Source organism: Anas acuta, chromosome 1 (genome assembly GCF_963932015.1).
Source record: "Anas acuta chromosome 1, bAnaAcu1.1, whole genome shotgun sequence".
Classification (NCBI taxonomy): Eukaryota; Metazoa; Chordata; class Aves; order Anseriformes; family Anatidae; genus Anas; species Anas acuta.
The window spans coordinates 196,500,731-196,523,878 of NC_088979.1; the positions used below are offsets into that span (position 1 = coordinate 196,500,731).

The following is a 23,148-nucleotide window of genomic DNA, read 5'->3' on the forward strand; positions in this document are numbered from 1 at the left end:
AGTAAGTAGCATGTCTGGAAAAAGCAGGAAAGCTGTTTCTGTGTGTGTTTCTGTACAAGCATCCAAGCATCTGTTTTTTATATGTAGCCGTCAATTGTGCTTACAAAAACTCTGTTTCACCATGTGTACTAGAAATATTGAAGGCTATATTGCCTTTTTATTATCTGGAATTAACACATTGTCACAGGGCAAGGGCCAGTGAGTACACTGGATCCCAGTGGAAGATTCTCATATCACTAGCAATTCCAGATATTAGTGTAAATATTAATATTAAATTGCCAGTAACATTGCCATAATTTAAACCACCCAAATTGCCTCTGCTGTGTTTAATATCAGAGTAATGTAATCCCAGTGATGCCAGAAAACAATGAATGATCTGCCTGCAGTTACCATCTTCCAAATGCTTTTATTTCAGAAGGGTGACCATGACAAAAAAAAAAAAAAAAAAAAGCACTTACAGGTGCATGTTTGCCAATTTGTTGATATTTTGTTTTAATGCACTGCAGGGCTCCTACAGGTGGGTGACCTCTTGTAGGACTTCAATCTCACAGAAGGTCAGATACCATGAGAAATTCATTTTATTAAAGATAACCTGTATAACTATGGAAGGTGAGATTAATACTAACTATTTACATTATAAATATTAAGTCCATCACACAACAGATCAGAGTTACCCAGTGAAGAAAAAAAAAATAGATAAAAAGGAACAAAATTGAATTTATGGGATGAACTCTGTGGAAAATAAACTGACCTTTTTTACATTTTTGTTTAAATCAACCAAGTTGAGCAGGAAGATGTGGTCTTTAGCCCCAATTAGCAGCCGGCCCCTCTCCTCATCTAGCAGCAGGGTTCGAAAATCAAGCCCCTCCGTAGATCCTAGGAATGGGATGCAGCTGTTTGAAAGCAGCAAGTCTGTGGGAAAATGAAGAAAATCTTTATAATCAAAATGTTTACATATGACTCATTGGTGTCTTTTATAAATATATTCAACCAGCATGGAGTATGCCAATGACATAACTGCAGTCTTCAAGCATGTCTTTCCAGGGTCATAATACAGTTCCTTTCAACCTTGGTTTTCTTTGTGGGAGAGGGAGAGAGGGGTGTTGCTACTTCCAAATTGGGTAATATTTACTTTCGCAAAGATTTTCCTGTATGAAACTTTCTTAATAAACTGCCTCTCTGACATAAAAGAATCACATTCCTTGGCAGAAATTAGAAACAAAAAGAGCTATATCTTTACTGCATTTTAAGAAAACTGATGTGTGTTTATATTGTCATACTCATGGATACACAGGACCAAGGATCAATATTTCACCATATTTGGTGCTCAATATATAAAGCAGCAACATATAAAGGCCAATGGCACAGAGAAGAGCAAGGAACTGGAAACAGCTGGAAGGTGTGGCAGGCATGTAAAGATGAGAAGAACTGGGAGAAGGAGGTAACAACTGTAAGGTGTTGAATCATAGGGATGAAAGGACCATAATGATCATCTAATTTCAACCCCCTGTCATGAACAGGGACACCTCCCATCAGATCACATTGCCCAAAGCCCCATCCAGCCTGACCTTGAACTCTTCCAGGTATGGGGCAGCCACAGCTTCTCTGGGCAACCTGTTCCATTACCACCTGTTCCACACAGGAAGAATAATTTCTTCCTGTTATCCAGCTTTAATTTACTGTCTTTTGGTTTAAAACTATTACCCCTTGTCATATCACTCCCTGATAATGAGTATCTCACTATCTTTTCTGTATGCCCCTTAAAGTACTGTAGGGACACTTTAAGTATAGAAAGTTTGGCATAAGGTTCATTTTTTCCATTGCCTACCATTCTTTTTTTGGTGGTAATACAGAAAATCTCTACAATTATATTTGCAGTTACTACAAGTTTAATTGAGAACTGAAACTTGAATCAACACCCATCGAGCGCAGGTATACCAAAGCATAGTATTGAAAAAAAAGGTAATAGTATTGAAAAAAAGGCAATATAGAGGCATATTAAGGGGAGCATTGATTACTAATACCTCTAAGCTCCTGGGGTCTGTACTTTCCTTACAGAGTTGGCACCAGTTGCCGTTCCTGCACCCTTGTACTCTCTGCGGGGAAAGTTAGGGCACAGCTCTGGCTATAGCTTGTTAGAACCCTTTTAAAAGCATACATTTTCAACATAACTTTTACTGTGATGTAGTAGTGGTTTTCATTCCCCTTCAAAAGGTGATTAAGAAAAAATATGCTTCTCTATGAAACTAATGAAAGAATCTATGTTTTTCCCCATTAAAAAAAAAAAAAAAAAAAAAAAAAAGCCATAAAGTAAAGAGCCTGAAATCTTTTGCTCACTGAAAACTTTGCAGACATAATTTTGGATGAGGACACAAATAACATATAGAAAAGAGCACAACGACAGTATAGTCATGTTGGTCAGTCTCTAATTTGGGGAGAACAAAAGTAAACATGTGAATCAGTTCTTCCACAAGCAACCTCTCCAAGCTAAACCATTCACAAATTTTGGGACAGAAAAGTAAATCCTGTATTTAATTGAATACAAACTTAAGGATATTTCCATCTTCTTGGCACCGGATGGACAATGTATCCTTCCTGCTAAAGAGGTTAGACTTAAAGCACAAGTTACTTACATTTCCTGGTCATGATTAAAACCACAGCCAGCATTTTGCAGAGAAACTCTAGATCAAAATTAAGAAGGAAAAAAAAAAAAAATTCCCCAAGGTCTCTTAAAAAACGTGTGATAGGCAAAGCAAAAGATGAAGTCTTGTTGATGGCTAACAGCACCATGGGAGAAACAATTATAATAATAATAATAACTTTATTCATATGACTACCTGGAACAGAATTATTACAATTATTTTTTTGGCTCTGTCACTTCTGCTTAAGCTTATGTGGTTTTGTCTGGCTCACTGCTGAATACTGTTAGGTACAGTCTTAAAACAAATTGTCTTTATTACAGCTCCTATTCCCTTAAGTGGGATTTATTTTGCAGTACTTTGAAAAAAACTTACTTCACATTAAAAAACTAAATCAAAAGTTAAACTTTATGCTGCTTTACACCAGCACTATTCTTTCTTGCCTACCTTTTGTGAAGACAAAAATGTCATTGTTCTGCAAATCGGTAACAGTTTAAAAGACTTGCTTATCAGTTGACAGCAAGATCACTGAGGAAAAAGTTGTGGATAGCACAGTACTAGAAATACTTAAATCCCACCCAAACTACTACTTACAGTAGAACTGTCTGAAGAAACTGTTAGCTACCTGGCTAATAACCAGTGTTAAAAATAAATACAAATTTTAAAAAGGGAAAATAAATGCCTTCTAAATTCCAAATTTCTGAAACTTATCTTACTCCAATAGTGTGTTTTCACACAGAAAGAGGTAAAGATACATTACTCCTGACACTTTCAGTGTTGTTGGGCTCTCTGTTATAGGACAGCAACTTCCAGTTACTCTTAACTTTTGTGTGATGTAAATACATCTTCATCAGATGTCACAGACTCTATAAAACTCCTCCCTTGTTTTTCCAGACCGGAAATTCTTGGCACTGGATGTGATGGAGCTGTTTATTGGGAAAGGATTCTCTGACGCTGACCACAGTGAAAAAGAAGATTTTAGCTCTCTTGGGCTGTTTAGATTCTTCTCAGTTGATCTCTAAAATATTGTTTACCACCTCTGCATTTCTGAGCAAATGTCTTTCTCTGCTCCACCCATGATGTAAGAGCTGGCTGTATTACTAGATTACCCAATCCATTGCATATAGCATTCCTTATAAATTCTGCAGTCTAAATTTAACCCCTATTCAACAACTGTCTCTAACACTTAGTACATAGGACTGAGGGAGAGAAAGGAGGGATAACAATATCTAGTAATTAGTAATTTACAGGCATTAACACAAATAAACAGGAGATAGAGATGGATTTCAGAGGCTACTGTATTTCAACAACCTAAATCATCCTCTGTTACATGACTCCTCAATCTCTTTTGAGGACAAGCTTCCAGTCCTGTCATAGTGCTGGTCTGTGTGGGATGGGTAACTAAAATGTAGAATACAAGGAACAGTTCCTTCACATCGCCAAGTAGAAATGTGATCTGAGTAAGGATATACAATATATTTGTGCAAATGCTCAATAGCACTTGGTTTCATTGTTTTGATGAAATCCATTGCCCTTTGCAAGCATGTCACTTGCCAAAATATATCAACCTGATTCTCTACATATCTAAAAGAAGTGCACTGAGACTCTTATTTCCTATTTCTTTCTTATTTGGTAGAAAGAATCTCTGCAGTGCCCATCCCAAAAGAATTGTTGTCTATTCCTTAACACTTCTAGTATTTCTTAGTAGAGAACCACCTAGGACAGCTACAACAGGGAGGGAAAATGTTGTCTCATAGGTGAAATGCCCAAATGGGAGTGAGCCCTGCCTGGTTCCTTGTACAGTGATTTATTTCACTGTGTCATAAGGAAAACATTTGTAAAATGTTCCAGATTAAAATGACAGCACTTCACACTGATTTCTTACCAATGTAAATGACAACATAAGCTGCAAAGTGGTGAAGAGTCAGGTTTGGACAGTTATTTACTATTGAAAAAAGCTTGGAAATAAGACTCCGAACACGGCCACTGATAAGATTAAAACTGAAACATGACCTAATACAAGTTGTCAAGTAAACATTAACAGAGAATTGATTAAATTACAGCCAAATTAATCATTGTTCTCACCAGATAAAAACAAAACAACCCAGCTTTATCTGTTGAAATTGCCCATCACAGCCAAATATCTTAAATATGACCTAGGATATCACACTGGAAGAATTTACCATGAAAAGCATATTTGCCCATTCATGTTCCAGAGCATATATTCTGTTTAAAGAAAGCTGTTGATTTGAATCATTGAAGCCTGTCTAGTGTAGAAATAGTTTTCTTTCAGTGCACAGAAACAAAGTTAGTTACAGGTATGGTCTTTTATAAGTGCACATTCACCATTCGGTTTATAGTGTGTATATACTGTTTTACTGAAAATTAAACACTTTTTTCTTCACAGACTCCAGGCTGGCCATTAAATGGCCATTAAATTAAACAGCAAACTCCCTAACTGGGTTAATATTTCACTGCTGAGTGGCAGAAGATAGATTAGTAACTATTTTTTAGTCATTTAGGAAACAGTTTCAGAGGTCTCAGCTCACAACAGCTTGATCATTGCTTACTTAAACAATATATGGCATCAGAGCCACTGTGTAAAACTTCTGATGAAAAAATGTCATTGCATTCTGGTAATATGTATTTACATTTACACAACATATTTAGACTTCTTAACCTGAGCTCATGTATTTGGTGACAGTACTGTTGTTCCTCACCCCAGCATGGTGTAAGAACAGAGCAATCTGGAAATAGTTCATGAAGATTCAGAATTGCCTTTGTGGCCAGACTTTTGTGTGTAATGATGGACAATGCAGAAAGGGATCTCAACCTGTTTCAAAACAGCTGCATCTAATGACATCCTTAAAAGATCCTGAATTTGAACACTACATATGTATAATTTGGTAATTTTCACAGTCGAAAGGCAAGCATCATGTCATTTTACTCTAGATGTGAGCAAGTTCCTTCACATGCTGGAAAATATCCATTACAATTCACATTTTTATTGAGTGAATCCTCAACTAAATTATTGGGGTAAAGAAGTGTCAAAATAGCATAAATACAGCAAATTATTTAATTCCTGAAGTATTCTGAGTTCAAACATACAATTAACCCCAGATGTATTTGTATGAATAGTTCCCATCTATGAATCTCTACTAATTATTGCAAGAAGTAAGCTATATTTTGTTTAATTGCAGCTCAACATGGACACAGATTTGTTGTGCATGCCATGTGGCTCATTGTTATACAATGGATTTTATTTGGCCTTAAGGAAAATGTCATATTCATGGTACAGCAGGGCTTTTTCAAAAGGATATGGATCACTGGGAGCAGAGAAAACATAATTTTTTGTTGGCACAACATAATGTAAAAATCTTAATTCTGTTTCTAGGTAGGCCCCAAACTACCTCATATTCTACTACATAGTTTGGGATTAGGCACTTATGCTCCTCTTTCAAGACTGTGTTGATCTACAGGAAGGTATTACAGCCTCAGGAGGTGACACTGGAAAGAGAACTTTTTCAAAGATTGCTCAAAAATTCAAGAATGTTTTGCTGCAGTCGTTAAAGCATTTCAGGGCACTTTCCATGTCAAATTGCAGGCACTTCTAGCAATAAGTAAGAGTAAAATGTCCCAAATCCCTATTTGGAAACAGTTATTGACATATGTCAAATGTCAACATTTTACAACACAGAGAAAACATAAGTAGCTCCTTCATGCACAATGTTCCTCAAATCATCATTACAGTCAATAGTAACTAAGCAATAGATCACTCCGTGCAGTCCTGTCAAGATACTTTTGTATCTTTCATCAGGAAAGGAATATCATCTTATTTTCCAGTATGCTTTATAAGGGCTACTGCTCCCATAAAAAGAAACACATTTATTTATGTGTATGTATGTATATATATGTAAACTATATATATGTAAACTATATTAAATTCTGGTGTGATGTGGGACCTGATTCTCTTTCATATTAGTAGAGGTCACTTGCAAGGAGGTGCTTCTGCAAGATCAGAGTCAAGACTACTAAAGAACATTCAGTCCATTTACTTCATAGACTGTGGTATAATCAACATACAGTGCTGCCTTTGTCTGGCTCTGTGTATTTTAAGTCTGCAAAAATGGTAATCCAGTAAAACAAAATAGGTAAGTGCTAACCACCAAAAATACACTCTGTTAAAGCACGAGCTAAACAATTGTCAGTTATGTTTATGGAAGTGTATTTTAGTAACTGCAAATAAATTTGACTAGAGAAACAGCTGCACAAATAACTTGTAAAGTGTTATTATTGCGGAGGTGATTAAAAGCTGTCTTGTGACTTCATGTAGTTGGTGCACAAAATGCAAAGGCTCAATTCACAACTTTCAAAGAGCCAAACAAAATAATTAACTTTTTAGACAGCACAACTGAAAATGTATCTGAGTGAAACATTTGTTTTGTTGTTTTTTTTTTGTGTGTGTAAAAAATGACCATGGATTAGTAAGGTTCCTTTATTCTAAGTAGTTTATCTTTCTTGAAAAATTGCCAAGGAAAGCAAACTCACTGTTATTGCCAAGATAAAATTAAATCCTCCTTTTTTATTTTTATTTTTATTTTTTCTCTCCTTTTAAATACCATGGATGTTAAAAGCATAAGCATTACAGACGTAATTCAATATAAATGACTGGCAAGCATAAGAGAATTGGTACTTGGTGTAGGTAATTGTTGGCATCTCATCACACATACCTTTCCACTAGGAATGCCTGGCACACGGATGGACTTAAAGGACAACAAAGCTCCTCTCTAAGTGAAAGGTAGACTATGCAAAAAAAAAAAAAAAAAAAAAAAAAATCACCTCAATTTCCTCTTTTTCAATTGTTTCAGTTGTCAGGGCTTCACTTACCTATTTTTCATTTATCTCTTACAGATTCTCAGCCTGGCTGTCAGTCTCACACATAATGGGTAAATCATCTGAGTTATGTGAATTAAATGTGCTTTCTTCTGCTGCAATCTTGTTTAATCTTGTTTTTATTTTATTCAAAGTATCCCAATGGTAAGGGGATGTAGTTCTCTAAGAACATACAATTTCTGTTTATACCTAGCACAGTAAAGTTTTAGACCATTGCTGAAGTTGGAGATCAGGATTTTTCTTGACTTTACAGAAAAAGAATTGTTAACTTGACTGGAGACCAAACTCAACTTTTTTTTTTTTTTTTTTTTTTTTTTTTTTTTTTTTTTTTTTTTTTTTTTATATATATATATATATATAAATTATCTTTTAGTCCTGAGCATCAAGCAGCTGAAACAAAATCTTTCATCTGTTCTGAGGGAGCAACCCATCAGCTCACCTATCCTTAAAGTCATTGCAAAATTCCCCATTAATAAAGCCACAATAGCAAACAACTCCAGGTTCAACTCCAAATTCATTGAACCTGGAGAAAAAAAATAATTAAAAAAAAAAAAAAAAAAAAAAACACACACACCTTCAGCTGAATACTGTTGGTCTACTCACTCTCATTAAAATTTCAGTTTTTGCCCTGGTTAACCCTTTCCCAGCCTCATGTATACTCCAATATATGAGACAATATAAAAGCAAATATACAGAAAGCAAAAGATCAGTGATAAGCTTCAGCTGGAAATATTGGTAATTAAAATCCTTGATTGGCTTATTTAAAGAGACTTGACTCATTGTTTGTGAAATAGTTTTACTGCTTCAATTAGTCTATCATCTCATATTACAAACTTTCCACCTACCTTTATGTGCATAATCATATGACCTGTAATTAGAAAGTGTGGAGATTAGTCCACACTCTGAGAAATGTGCAACACATACAAAGTGCACTGACAGTACATTGCACCTTGTAGATGTCTATCATCAAAATCATACTGGGGTCTGGAACTTGTATTAACTTGCATGAATGAACACATTTCAGTCTGCAGCAGTGGACTCATTCTTTCTTGCTTGGCTGGAGATGTGTATTGCACTTTGCAAGTATGTCCAGGTGTTAAAAATATTATGCAGTGATCGTATTTAACACTTTAAGACACGTTGCTCTTTTGTCAAAGCATGGCACACAAAATTATATTTATTATGTTTTATTTATTTATCTCCTCAGTGTATATAAGTATCTGAGGGGTGGGGAACTGAAGGATGTAGCCAACCTCTTCTCAGTGGTTTGTGGGGATAGGACAAGGGGCAATGGCTGCAAGTTAGAGCACTGCACTGACATGCGAAAGAACTTCTTCACGGTGAGGGTGACGGAGCATTGGAACAGGCTGCCTAGGGAGGTTGTGGAGTCTCCTTCTCTGGAGATATTCAAAGCCTGTCTGGACGCCTACCTGGGCAGCCTGCTCTGAGGAACCTGCTTTGGCAGGGGGTTTGGACCTGGTGATCTTCTGAGGTCCCTTCCAACCCCTACAATTCTGTGATATTCAGTGTTACCTGATTGTTGTTTTTGTTTGTTTGTTTGTTTGTTTGTTTTAAATGACTGTTACTATATTGCTTTTGCCTTCAAAAAAATACCAACCTTTCAACTTTTTTTACTTTTTTTTTTTTTTTTTTTTGAGTGATATGAAAAGGGCTGAAGTATTTTGCAGCACCTGGAGCTGCAATTTTCGTATAACTGTTTCTTTGGAGAAACTTCCGAGAACATAGCATTATCTGAAGATGCACACAGCACCTTACAGAAAGACTTCTATAGCCTATATATCCATGGGCAGATAAAACAGCAGGTTGTGCTGTTTCTTCTACCTATATTATCTAGTATCAGTTGTACAGAACTGGACACAGGTTTAAATCTTTACTCAATTTTTGCTCTGTAGGTGAAATGTCATCCTTAAGAGGTAAAAGAATTGGATTTTGTTTCATACTTGAAGCAAATGAGAATTGTGTTGTGGATTTCACTCTCCAGGAATTGAAATTGCAAGGATGTTTCTCATGTAAACCGAAGGTCTAATTGGCCACAGAAGTCTGGGTTTGCCTCAGCAGCTGGTCTGACACCATAGATAGGTGCTGACAAGTCTTTTGGGGAGCCTGCCTATTTTTGCTAAGACCTGAGTTCTCAGGCTGCTAATCTGATGCCAGAATTTGCATTGTTGAGCCTATATCTGTTGAATATGAAATATAGTGTTTTTCAAAAGGTCATATGTATTAAGAATACTTTTTTTTTCACCAAGTTCAAGTCTATTTGCCAGCTTCCTTAATGAGAGTAATGTTCATAACAAAGCAGTCAAGGCCTTCATGTGAAAGACGAGAGACCTTGAACTGCAGAGGCATGAACAACTCAGTTGGAATAAGTGTCAGATGGCTTGGGACTGGAAAACACCTTAATATTGATACTAACAGGCTTAGGAGAGATACAAAGTAGCATGAGCTATTCCTGAAGTAGGTGACTTGACAGCGCAAAGGAGAGTTCCTGCCAACCAGAGTTATTTGCTCAGTTACTTCATTAGTGCCTCTTTTCAAAACTTAAAAGAACAGTTCATAGACAGGGAAGAAAAAATAATAATAATAATAATAAATATATAAAACAGTGTTTTGTTTTGTTTATTTGTTTTTTGCCTGTAATTTCTATTATTGAAACCTATTTGCAATTTCCCTACTAGCATTATCATATACCAGTTGTAACCAGTGTCTGTGTGCAACACAGATTTTTATGGAAACATTGAATAACGGTATGTCCCAACCTCCCCTATCCTCTACACGCTCCACACAGACACACACCCTGCTTTCACTTTGATCATGACTTGGAGCCAGACCTTCAGTTTAACCACTGTGACCTGCAACAATTTTATCAGCTGAGGATCTAGCTCTGAGTGTATAGCAAGAAGTCACGTGGGCTATTCTTCTCTCTGACTCCAAACATTGGACCAGAGCCCTGACAAGCTGTATGGTCAGGCTGTAAAGCTAAATAAGATGTAAAATCCTAAATACTTACAGATCCTTGCCAAAGGAGCTCATGAGAGCTGGAACTAGTGCAAGAGAAAGGGCAGGTCCATGCATCTGGGAGCAGGTAAAAAGGGAGAGAAGTGCAGGGAGGGAGACGTCCTCCTTCCAGAAGTAGCATGGTGTTATGTTGTCTCAGCTGCCATGAAGCCTTAAGAGAGCCTATAAGATCTCTTAAGTGCTGATGGTCCTTCAACATGCTTCCCACAGTCCCTCTGAGGGTAAACAAAATTCCACATCACTCACTTTGAAAAGCTTTTCTGTTTTCTCCACTCCACCAAAACATATTCAGTTGGATGTGGAGGCTGAAGAGATACAGTGAGGAGGTGGAACCAGGTCTGTGAAACAGCAACCAGCTGACCAGTGTGAATCCATGAGCAGAGCATAAACTTTGGCAGGGCTGAGTGGAAGAGGTGTGTTCTCAGGAAGGGAGGGGAAGGTCAGGGACCTCTGTGAGCAGATTTACCTGCCAGTGGGATAGACACTTCCTCTGTTGGCACAAAACCTGTTTTTAGAGGTTCCTGCTTGCTCTTCCCACATGTGACTGCTTTTTCCTGTCCCACAGGGGGTTCCCATTCTGACATAAGCCAGATTTTTATTTTTATTTTTATTTTCTCATGTTCTGAATGAGAAAAGAGAATATTTATAAATGACAGTTGGGGCATTAATATTTCAGCTTTTCCATTATGACTGGTTGATCTCTCAAGGCAAATTAATGTCCTTGTTCTAAATTGCTAGACATGCAAAGAAATGCAATTGCTGTAGGGAAGCACTGTTTAAGTCACGTAGTCATCATCTGTGGTAACTGCACAGGATGGATATTCTTTAAAACAAATGTGGTTTAAATGTAGAAAATTATTGTTTTCAGGAAATTTAAGATATTTAGGAAAACATTTTTTTTTTCAATTTTTCCAGATACATTTTATTTGATTAAAAAGCAAGTGTAACACAGTAATTCAATTAGCTAATGCAGAGGTAGACTTTTAAAATAGTTTTGCACTAGCATTAGGAAAGAACCACTTCCAGAAATGAAAAGAAAAACAAATCGCATTAAAATAGCTTGGCCTTTCATAATACTCACACTTGGCTAAATGCAGCATAATTATCATAATTATCATTTTTTTTTTTTTTTTTTTTTTTTTCTGATACTGACAGGAGTTAACCTCTTATTAAACCATTAAAATGAGAGGTCACTGAATATCTACATTAATTCCTTTACATGTTGGTTATTTGTGCTGGACTTGTGCTTAACAGCCTCTGTCAGATTCAGAGTCCCACATGCAGAAATACAGGTGGACCCAATACCTGTCTTATAGGCTTCTTAGGCAATGTTGAGACAGGTATCAGATATGTGTGTCTGCACAGGCTAACCATGTGCACTTTCCAATTGTTTCTTGTCAGTTGGTAGTATATAGGCATGAGGTATCATTAAATATTAGAATGTCAGAGTTTTTACTTTTTATTATTATTATTATTATTTACAGTTATTTCTCTTTCTGGCAGCAATGGATGTCACATAGACAAAAGTTGCATTACATATTATTTAGAAATCTTTTTTCAAAACAATCCAGATTGCATGTATGACGCGGGGGGATCTGTAAAGTCTTTTCAAAGCTGCAAGATAAGTTGAACATAAAACTTTGGTGTCTCCAGTAATATTTTAACCATGAAACCCTATGGTACAACACAACATACTTCTCCAGGACAGCCAGGATATGGATCACAAAGTAGAATGCCATACCTGGAGCCCTGCGTTCAGCTCTGTGTCCCCAGCACAAGAATGGTATGGACCTGCTGGAGAGAGCCCAGAGGAGGGCCACAAGGATGATCAAAGGGCTGGAGTACTTAGTTACTAAGTCAGGCTGAAGTCAGGCTGAGGGAGTTGGGGTTATTCAGCCTGGAGAAGAGAAGGCTCAAGAGACACCTCATAGGTTCCAGTACCTAAAGAAAGCTACAGGAAAGCTGAGGAGGGACTCTTTGCATGTAGTGATAGGACAAGGGGTAATGGTAATAAACTGAAAGAGGGTAGATTTAGATTAGGTATTAGAAAGACATTTTTTACTCAGAGGGTGGTGAGGCACTGTTACAAGTTGCCCAGAGAAGCTGTGGATGGCCTATCTCTGGAAACGGTCAAGGACAGGTTGGATGGGGCTTTGGGCAACTTGGTCTGGTGGGAGTTGTCCCTGTCCATGGCAGGGGTGTTGGAATTAGATAGTCTTCAAGGTCCTTTCCAACCAAAGCCATTCTGTGATTCTATGATTTTATGACTACAATTCTATGATAGTGCTCCAGTGTGATACACAAAAATTTGTGTCTGTCTCTTTCTGCTGTTTCTTTGTGTATTTATTTATCTCCAAATGACTTTGACTTCAGAACAGATATCCTCTTAATCCCTCAGCCCTTGTTTGAAGAACTCATCTATATATGGAACAGCAGAAATGGGGAGGGAGGAAAAGGAAATAGGATGTGCCTTGAGGACCTGTGCTGCAACCACAGATGTCCACTGCTAGACACACACTGACGTCAAGAGGATCATGCCCTCAAATTAGTGCATAGAAAGAGAGCAAGGCTGGGATCTTCAAAGCTAAGAATTGGTTATGTTTTACAACTGTCTTTAGTAAAAGTGCAACTAGAGAAATACTGTTTACAGGACCCTCTTCAAAGTTGACACAATCGATCATTTATAATCACTACATTTTTGTTCTAAGGAACCAATTTTCAGTGTTGTCTCATCCTCCTTTTTACAAGGCACTAGTCATTTTTCCCAAAGTCTTATTCTTTTGTTTTTCTCTCATCTACTGAGATTCAATCAAGTGAACATTCAACAGAATAGTTTGGTATTTGTGAACACAATTCTTTTTTCATCCAATCGAGGCCCTTTTGTGATCATGAAAAAAGAAAACTGTTGTGAGCTACAGGCTGTTTACACTGTTAAGAGGTTGATACGGGTCAGTTCTCTAAGGTTATTCTTAGTTCAACTGCTATGTAAACTGTTGATGTCACTGACTGGAGGCTGTTCTCCAGGACATTATATATGTGATAATTATATGACAGAAAATGCAACATATAGTTGGATCTGACCTCCAAGTTCACTAGTTTAAAATGGGAAAAAAATGCAAGAAGGTTGTTCGTTTTTCCTGTTACTAAAACATCATTAACCCCTTTAAGTTTATACTTAGTGTACAGTATGTGTGAGACTCTTAAATCACATGGACAGCAATGCCCATCTGCCTCCAACATAGAATACATTTAAGTCTCAATATTCACTGCCTCCATAAAGGATTTTTGAGACAAATCAGGCAAAATCTATTTCATGACTAAAAATCATCTGACACTGAGATCTTAACTCTCATATACAGATCTCACATTACGCTATAAAGTAATCTTAGACATTTTTCCCAACAAATAAAAAAATCATTAAAATGAATTAAATATCAAGTAAAATAAGTGATTTGAGAAAACCAGCACTTCCTCACTGGGCAGATTTTTCTTGATCTTCACAGGCATTCAGAATTACAGCTGCTAATATTACCAGAAAAGCATGATTTTACTGATCTTCCTTCCTCTTCCGGTGGAGCAAGCACAGCTGCAGAAATGGAAGCTAATTTCTAGGCATAACAAATTTACCACGTTCCAGCCATTCATAGCTGTGCAACACCTGCTTCTTAGTACTGTGATTACTGCAATGTCACAGACAGTTTAAATGAGGCTCACAGAGTTATACGATTGGAACTGTATTTTACATGTGTAATTAAATGATGCATGCCATGGAAATAAGCTGGCTTACTAAAACAGAAAAAAAAACAAACAAAAAAAAAAAATGTTTTTGATGCAACAGTGAAGTATCTCTTTAGTTATACAATGTATAACAAAATGTTATATATACATATACATATATGTATATATACATATGTATATATGTTATATATATATACATATATACAAATGTATAACAAAAGTTATACATTTAAAGCAAAAATAATTTAGAAAACAGGAGGACACTTGACTTTGTAAATTAATATATTCAAAGGCTCATTTTTTGAATATTAAGGAAATGTGCTAATACAGTCAATTTTTCAAAAGAATTCCTGGCACCAGGAAGTAATCTTCTGCTTTTATTTTCCCCATATCATATGAATGGTTCACTCCTAAAAGGAGTAAAAACATGTATATGAAAAACTTCATGAAGCTAGACATTTCTGAAACGTGGCTAATTTCTATGTTGAGCTATTGATTTAGCATTGTCATCCTTAAACAGAGAAGACAGAATTGCATATTGTTAGCTTGCTTAGGTAAGATGGAAAAAGCAAGGTGTGGATATTAGATCCTGCTTCAATTTATGTCAATGGCAAACCTTGTGTTATAATTTTAGTGGGAATGAGATGCATTTAACAATAATATGAAAAAGTCATCTGAGAATAATGTTCCTATTTATTAGATTTAAATTACTACCATAGCTATTATAAGTGCATAGCTATTATAATTTATATTATAAATTCTGTTTTAAAAACCCAAGGTTGTCTTCAGTCTTGCCTTTCCTTGTGTGCTATGTCGAAATGTAGGAGTCTGATCCCCTGACCATTCATATCAGCACTGGTCACAGCAAGTATGTCTTTGTCTTGGTACCTGGCCACATTTTCTCTGCGTGATACATGTTTGTGGATGTAAATATGGGTATATCACTGGTGATGATGTCCAGAGTGGGGTATGTTCCCCAGACAGCAAAACAGGGTGCACAATTTTGTAATACAAATGTATTCTTTGAGTGTCCAGACTACTCATAAAGTCTTTAACATGTTTTTTATGTACGAATTATAACACAGGAACTTCCCTTCCTCGGTAACAGAACTGGTGTCCTGTGAATGGTAGTATTGAATGAGATTAGTATATGATAATTTTCTTCATTTGTTGTAGAAGTTGAAATAAGGATGTTAAATGGGTTAGTCGACAGCAAAGATGTGTTGCTTGGGGAAGCTGAATGTCACTTCTGTGCTTGACTATTTCTGCAGTTTGTATGAGAGTCATATTTTATCTCCAGCTACAGAATGAATGAATCAGAATACACACCTTTGCTCTGAGAATTAATGTAGTGTATTTAAAGACATAAAATATGGAGTATTGCTCAAAAATCGGGCCCTAGTAGTAATCTTTTGGTAGACAGTTTGCTTACCTTGTCCTAATTTTACAAGCATAACATAATAATAAGAATGACAGATAAAACATCTAGGAAATAAATTAATTAATAATTAATAAATTAATAAATTAATTAAGGACTATGTACTGAGAGGTATTGTGGAGAACAGTAATGATTTCTGGGTTACGAACAGCATGCACTAATATCTAATAGCTAAATATAAGTCATAAAAAGAAATACTGAAGAATTATTCAATTAATTAATCAGGAAAAAAATGGAAATATAAGATGAGGTATGTAATTAAAGATCGTAACATATTATATCAACATAGGTGTAGAATATATTCTTAATTGTACACCTCTAGTAAAAAGATATTTTAATTGACTTGAGTGGTTTTATATATGTGGTTTTATGGGTATATGATTTTTTGCATTTGTGTTTTTAGAACTGGGGCAAAGAATGAAGGAAATCTACCGTATGGCATCATGTTGGTACCCCTATGATTCACTGCAATATCTACATCTTAACTTTTACAGCCCAGACTTCTGCCCCTGAAAGTACCTCATTTTTAATTGCTGTCTGAACACAGAAGATATGTGACAAACAGAGTTTTATTGGAGTGCTCTTGTGGTTGTAGACACTTCCTTAGCTACCCCACCCTGCTTCTTCTTCCTCTATCCACCACTGGCTTCTTTCTTTCTCTCTCATTTTTCTCCTTTTCCATATTTCTTCAATACAGCTACTTCTTCTTCCTCTCTTCCTGTCTCCTACCTTTCTTCATCCTCAGCATGTAAGCAATACTTTGCATGCTCTTTCTTATCCTTGCTCTTAGGGAATGGGAAGAAGCAGTTTCCTAGCCCTCGGCTGAGGTGTGTGCTACTACACTGCAGCAGCTACAGCTGTGAGACAAAGTAACTGCAGGGGAAAGTTCTGCTCACTTCCGGCTGTACTGCCTTAGTATATGCTCAGCCATTCCGGGAAGATGGAGCTGTGCCATTCCCTAAACACTTTGCATTTGGAAGAGGATGAAACCTTCCCTTGAAAGACATTTTTAGCAGTGAAATGAACACACAAGTGTGTTCAGGTCTTCAGAGCTGCCTGAGTGGCCAAGTTTGGTCAGTTTTCCATAAAGATGGAAAAAGGCTTCATATTATCCTCATGATATTCAAACTCCAAAGAATGGAGATGCCAGGACTTGTCAATGACATGACTCTACCAATTTTATGAGAATTGGCAAGACAGTTCATTTCTCTTACAACTTATGCACAGAAACCTTGAAGTTATTTTGGCTGGAATGCTTGGGAAAAAAAAAAAAAAAAAAGTTCAGAAAAAGAAAAGAAAAGTAAGTTTAGTTCTGACAACTATATTAAATAGTCATAACATCTGACACACTGCTGTCAACAACAAAATCTTGATTTTGTTATGACATACTAGCTGGATCATTTACAACGCAAAGTCCATCACCCATTGACAAGCAAGCTCCAAGAAAAAAATCAGAATTGCTCTTTAAAACCCAGACACGTGGCTGCAGGGTGGTTATTTGACCAAAAAAAAAAAAAAAATATATATATATATATATATATATATATATATATATATATATATCATCTGTGGATTAAACATGCCTGATCTTGGTTGTTTTTGAAGTGGATGGCCACACTAGAACTTTTCATATCATGGCTTAGAAAGACATCCAATGTTTCTGGGAATCAAATGCAGTTTCTTAAAAAATATATATATGTACATGTACATGAACAATTCATTTGTTTTCCTTCTGGGTAAGAGAAGTGGTATTTTGCTGCAGAAAGAATAAAAGCTCCATGTTTTCCTTTACTTGTTCTCCATATATTATTCAGAGGTATAATATCAAATGAATAAAATGGATGAGATTTTTGTTGTTGTTGTTTTGCTTTTTAAGACTCTTTTCCCTCTTTCTTATTTTAAAAGCAGTAACTTATTTTCTTGTACGTTATGGAAGAACAAAAATTACCACCTCCACCCCTCTCCCCACCCCCACCCCCCAAAAAAAAAAAAATCTGATAATTCTCTCTCCTTTGATTTTTCAGTTACATTGCAGCTCTCCAAATTAAGATTTATGTGCTGGTTTGTATATGTTGTTGTTTTTTTCCCCCTAGAGGGATATAGGTGGATAAGTTTGGATAGGAAACTGTAACCCTCAAGCCAAACTGAAAGGTTTATAAAGTTGCTAATAAAAGTTTGGGTCAGGGCCTAAATATCAATCATCCGTTCATTATCTTTTTGAACGAGCTCAGGCATTTTCCCAACCACTCCCAGCAGGTCTCTGCCACTATTTCAAACTAAGATTGCAGTGATTTTTTTTTTTCCCTGTGTTGACCTCAATAATTTTTCTCTCCCTTTCTCCTTACCTGCCAAATGCATCCATCAGGATTTTGCTAAAGGCTATCTGCTTTTGAAGTCAAGAGGAATTCACTAATCATGAGTGTCAAATCCACAATAAATGCCATTGCCATATGGTATATGCTGCTATTGGGAATTATCTCCAAAAAGCCTAGCTGTGAAAAGTCTGGCTATGTGTTAGGGATTTTTTACTGCTAACGTTCATAACTCATGTCAGGTCTTTCAGTCTCTGTATTCATTGGCTTAAGTGAGTGTAACTGTTTCCTGAATTTATAAAAATGTTGTCAAGATCTCTTGATCTCTCTTCCTCTGTCTCTCTTGCAAACACATTCAAACACAGATATACACAGTGGAATTCCATACACACTGGTATACACATCTAGCAAAAGAGAAGCCTGTAAATAAATAATATTTCATTCTATTTACTCAATAAATTCCTGTGAGTGTTAGAGCTCATGATAAACATATCATAACCACTGATGAAGGCTTTACAGCCTCCTGTCCTGTCAGACGATCCCGAGTGTGATTCTGAAATGCATACAAAGACCAATGTTTGAAAAACTGAAAGCAAATTGAGCTCCCATAAGCACAGGGTGCTGACATAACTGAAAAATAACAATCTGGTGAGCATTTGCTTTAGCTAAAGGAGACAATATCAGTGATATATCTCTGTATCTTGTGAAAACTGTTCAAGTTTACTGTACAATCAAAGCAACAAGAAATCCATTTTCTACAGAACATGGGCATTAAAGAATTTTTTAACTATATATTTAAACCCTTCAACCTTCTCAACCTCCTCAACAAGAAATACACATAAGTAAGATTACACATAAGTTGTTACCTTTATAGGAAAGCTTCAGTCTTGGTATAGTTTGCTTTGATGTTCCAGTGACTGGAAGGAGCAGCATCGCTAAAGATAACAGGCAGCAGGCATTCGGTATCTGAGACGTTCTCATTCTGCTCTCTTCTTCTGTATCTTTTGCAGTATGGTGAAATACCTCCCTGCTATTTCAAACAATCCAAATTTAATCTGAAAACAAAAAGGAAACATCTGTAGATCTTTTGCATTATCATATAAATAATATTTCTGAAAACAAGCCAGACCTATCTTTAAAGAGTAGCTAATTTAACACATTTGTTACAAAAGTTTGCTTTTTGTTTTGTTTTGTTTAGTATAAATCTAAATGTTGTATATCTGTTTCTTTAATACTACACTTACTAGGGATGAAAAAATATTTAAACTTTTCAAATACCAATGTCTAGCATAACTAAAGTCTGAGCACAAATTAAATTAATGTAATATCCATAAAAACATCATTTGTCACTCAAAAATATTAATGTATCTCATTATCTCATACAGTTCCATTAGATTTCTTAAAAGTTTTATAACTCATTCTTTATCTCAGTACAACAGCTATTGTATGTTTATGGTATGACTAGAATAAGCTGTAATATCTGAGATACCATGAGTGAACAAGTTAAGTTAACAGTGAGTACATACCCATCATAAACTTTCATAAATAAACTAAGAAAATTGGATACAGCAAGCTGTTGTGTTTAGTTTTAATAGAGAAAAAAGTCAACACAGATGATGGACTTCAATGTGCTTTGCAGTAAGATATTTTCAGTGGAATAACTGCCTCAATTCATCCACCAAAATGTCCTATAAACTTTAATGAGTGGTTCATGCTGAGGTCAATAGGCTGATATGAGACTATGTTAACACAGTATGCAACTAAGCCAGCTTTGCAACACTTTTCACTTAATAACAATCATTCATATTCCATAAATCTTAAAGTGTTTAACAAAAGAAAGTAATTATCAATGTCCTTATTTTCCCTACGCAAAATCGCAATCATAAAACTGTAGTGAACCTAATTCCTACAGGTCACACAGGTCACACAGCCACCCCAGTAGCTGCACAGAAAGCAGCAACAGTTGTCTTATTTTGTACCCAGTTATAAAAGATCCATTTTGCCTGCTTTTTTTTTTTTTTTTTTTTTTTTTAATTGATTTGAAGTTATTTGACATGACATCCCGAGGTTCTAAAGGTTGAAACTTATGTTTAATAAATCACAGAGGTCGGAGCATGAAAATATACATGAGACCAGATCCTTTCCCCTGGAGGTGCACCATAACAAAAGGCTAGGGAAGATAGACAGCAAAATGACAAATGTCAGTGTTTGAGTGATTCTGTAAATCAAGATGTAAGGAAATGCTATGGTTAATAACGAGATTAATGGCTCATGACTTGTCATGAAAATTCTTTTCTGAAAGGTACCAAAACAGCCTGATAAAAAGAGTGATCTCAAAGGCCACAATATCTATCACTTGCACAGGCACCAGAAGGAAGGCTCCTTGTGAGCCCACAAGAAATACAATCCAGCTCACCCCCCTCATGAGCCACCCCTTGTCTTGAACTTTACCTAGCTGCAGCACTGGTGCCAGAACCTCTCTGCATGCTGTTGAGGCATCCAAAATCAATTCACCAGCTCATGAGGCAGGTAGTACCTCCTTCCCGGCACAAAGAGACTGGAAAGAGGACTCCTTTAGTTCTCTCTGACAGAGGAAACCTTTCTCAGATGAAGTTGGGGCTTTCTGAGCCTCCAGCACTTCTGCCAATACTAAAGGACAAGGGAGTGTACAGGAAGGGCGTGATGAGGAAAGAGAGAGGGGAACAGATTTGTAAAATGCCCGAAGCATCCTTCCTACGCAGAACATTAAACTTCTTTCTTCTCAATCCCTTCCTCAACACCCCCATTCTGTGTCTGAATGCACTACTTTTGGCCAAGAGATGTTACATATTAGTAAGATAAAAAGAAAAAGAAAAAGAAAAAGAAAAAGAAAAAGAAAAAGAAAAAGAAAAAGAAAAAGAAAAAGAAAAAGAAAAAGAAAAAGAAAAAGAAAAAGAAAAAGAAAAAGAAAAAGAAAAAAAAAGAAAGAGAAAAAGGAAAAGAAAGAGAAAAAGGAAAAGAAAGAGAAAAAGGAAAAGAAAGAGAAAAAGGAAAGGGAAGGGAAGGGAAGGGAAGGGAAGGGAAGGGAAGGGAAGGGAAGGGAAGGGAAGGGAAGGGAAGGGAAGGGAAGGGAAGGGAAGGGAAGGGAAGGGAAGGGAAGGGAAGGGAAGGGAAGGGAAGGGAAGGGAAGGGAAGGGAAGGGAAGGGAAGGGAAGGGAAGGGAAGGGAAGGGAAGGGAAGGGAAGGGAAGGGAAGGGAAGGGAAGGGAAGGGAAGGGAAGGGAAGGGAAGGGGAGGGGAGGGGAGGAATTTGAAATGTCTCTCATTCCTCTTTCCACTCTCTTAACTGGAGTGTAGGATCCTGAGAGATGATAGCCCTTATTTCTTACATGCTGGTACACGTATTTGTATTTGGACAACAACAAAAATCAAACAAAAAAGCTTATGTTGATTTGTCTGTTTCAGGGTCCTATCACATCATTTTGGGGTGAAAAAGGGGAAAAGAATGAGGGAAGAGAAGCAGGGGGGTATTAAGACAAGACATAACAGCCCAGTTCATCTTCAGAGGGATGACAGAGATAAACCGTACTTGAAAAAGAAACAACAGAGAATCAGTCTCACTGCAAGTACGATGAGATTTAGTGGCTTGGGGCTCTGGGTCTCAGCCAACAGGGATCTCACTAAAGGATTTGGGGTTCATCTGCTCAAGACAAAGTACAGTGACAAGTCAGGAAAAAAATTACCACTGGCAGAAAAAAAGAAAGCAGTTGCCCAAATTTTGCAAATTTCTGCAATTGCTTAATTGCAGACTGAAGATCAGCACCGAATTCAGCTTTTTGGTCATAAGAAACCTTGTTTTTTCATGTAAGGCTCTTTTGCTAATGGAAATTTTTATTTTTTTTCCTTTCACTTGAACAATGTCTGTGAAAAAATATTTGCTTTAATTTTTGACATAAGGCTTTTAGTTTTCACTGAAGACAGCTGCTGTGTGAGCTTGAGCCAACTGTCTTGTCCTAGACTCACTGCAACTCAGCCAGATTGTCACATATATTTTTAGTTTATGATGATCTTCTAATACAGTTCCAGCTTCCACACAGAGTCCTTCCAGCAGTCTAATGACCAGCCCAGGTTAATGAACTTCAGACCAAATAACTGGCCATTAATCTTCAGGAAGTACCCTTCTTCTCTGTACCATATGTAATGTCAATCAGTGTCCCGCGCCCAAGAGAGCTGTGGTCACGCTGTTCTAAAATAATCAGACCCATGAACAGAAATAAAATACGAAACCTAAAAGCTAATCTAACTCCCTTTCTTTCCTCTGCTCAAAAAACAAGAGCTTTGTCAGGGGAGCAAAATTATTGTTTCCTTTAGTTCTTCAATATTTCTGCTAAGCACCAACATGCTCTAAAACTTCCTCATCATAGTCAGACACAAAATAAATGAGGAAAATTAACTTGAAAAAAAAAAAAAAAAACGCTGAGGCCAAAGTTGCTTTCCCACTTTCCCACCTTGCCTTCAGTTAGGAAATATCTGCACTGTGTTAATTATCACCTGTGAGACTGGCTGAGGAAGGAGGCTATGTACACATCTCACCAGTAACAGGGTATTTCCACTAGAAGAAAGGAGCTATTATTTACCCCACACGGGGGTGGGAGGTGCCTGGTTGAAGAGGGGACAAGGCGCCTGGCTCCATCGTGCCTGGACCTCCCTGTGGGGCCTGTAAATTCACAGTGAGTGTGGGTGAAAACTGCCAAAAGACAAAACGTGGATCCGCCGGTGTCCTGCCATCTTGCCAGAGAGAGGCAGCTGGATGTAACTGGCACATGTGTGATGTCACGTCCCCTAAATGAGGTGTCACCTCTCTGCAATTGGTCAGATTTAATGGAGTCTATAAAACAGATCACTCTGAAGCTACTGTCTGAAAGAGGAAAACCTGGAGCCAATTTACTAAACATAATTTATTCCAGGCCCTTTGTTGCAATAAACAGAGCTCTTCAGGCTTCTCAAATACACAGCCAGTAGGGAGCTCTGTGCTTATGGGAGTGTTGTGTTTTTTTTTCAGATTGTTCAGCTAAACCCTATCTGAATGCAAAATTTCACATTCACAAATACTG

General features: G+C 36.9%; 1 protein-coding gene across 1 annotated transcript in view; it reads right to left on the reverse strand.

Moving 5' to 3' along the window:
- Positions 1–23,148, reverse strand: part of SEMA3D (semaphorin 3D) — a 143,403-nt gene that overhangs the window by 79,190 nt on the left and 41,065 nt on the right. The window contains 2 exon segments of the mRNA XM_068669963.1: positions 752–912; positions 18,923–19,111. Of these exon segments, the coding sequence (XP_068526064.1) occupies positions 752–912; positions 18,923–19,037 (276 nt within the window). The 5' untranslated portion in view covers positions 19,038–19,111.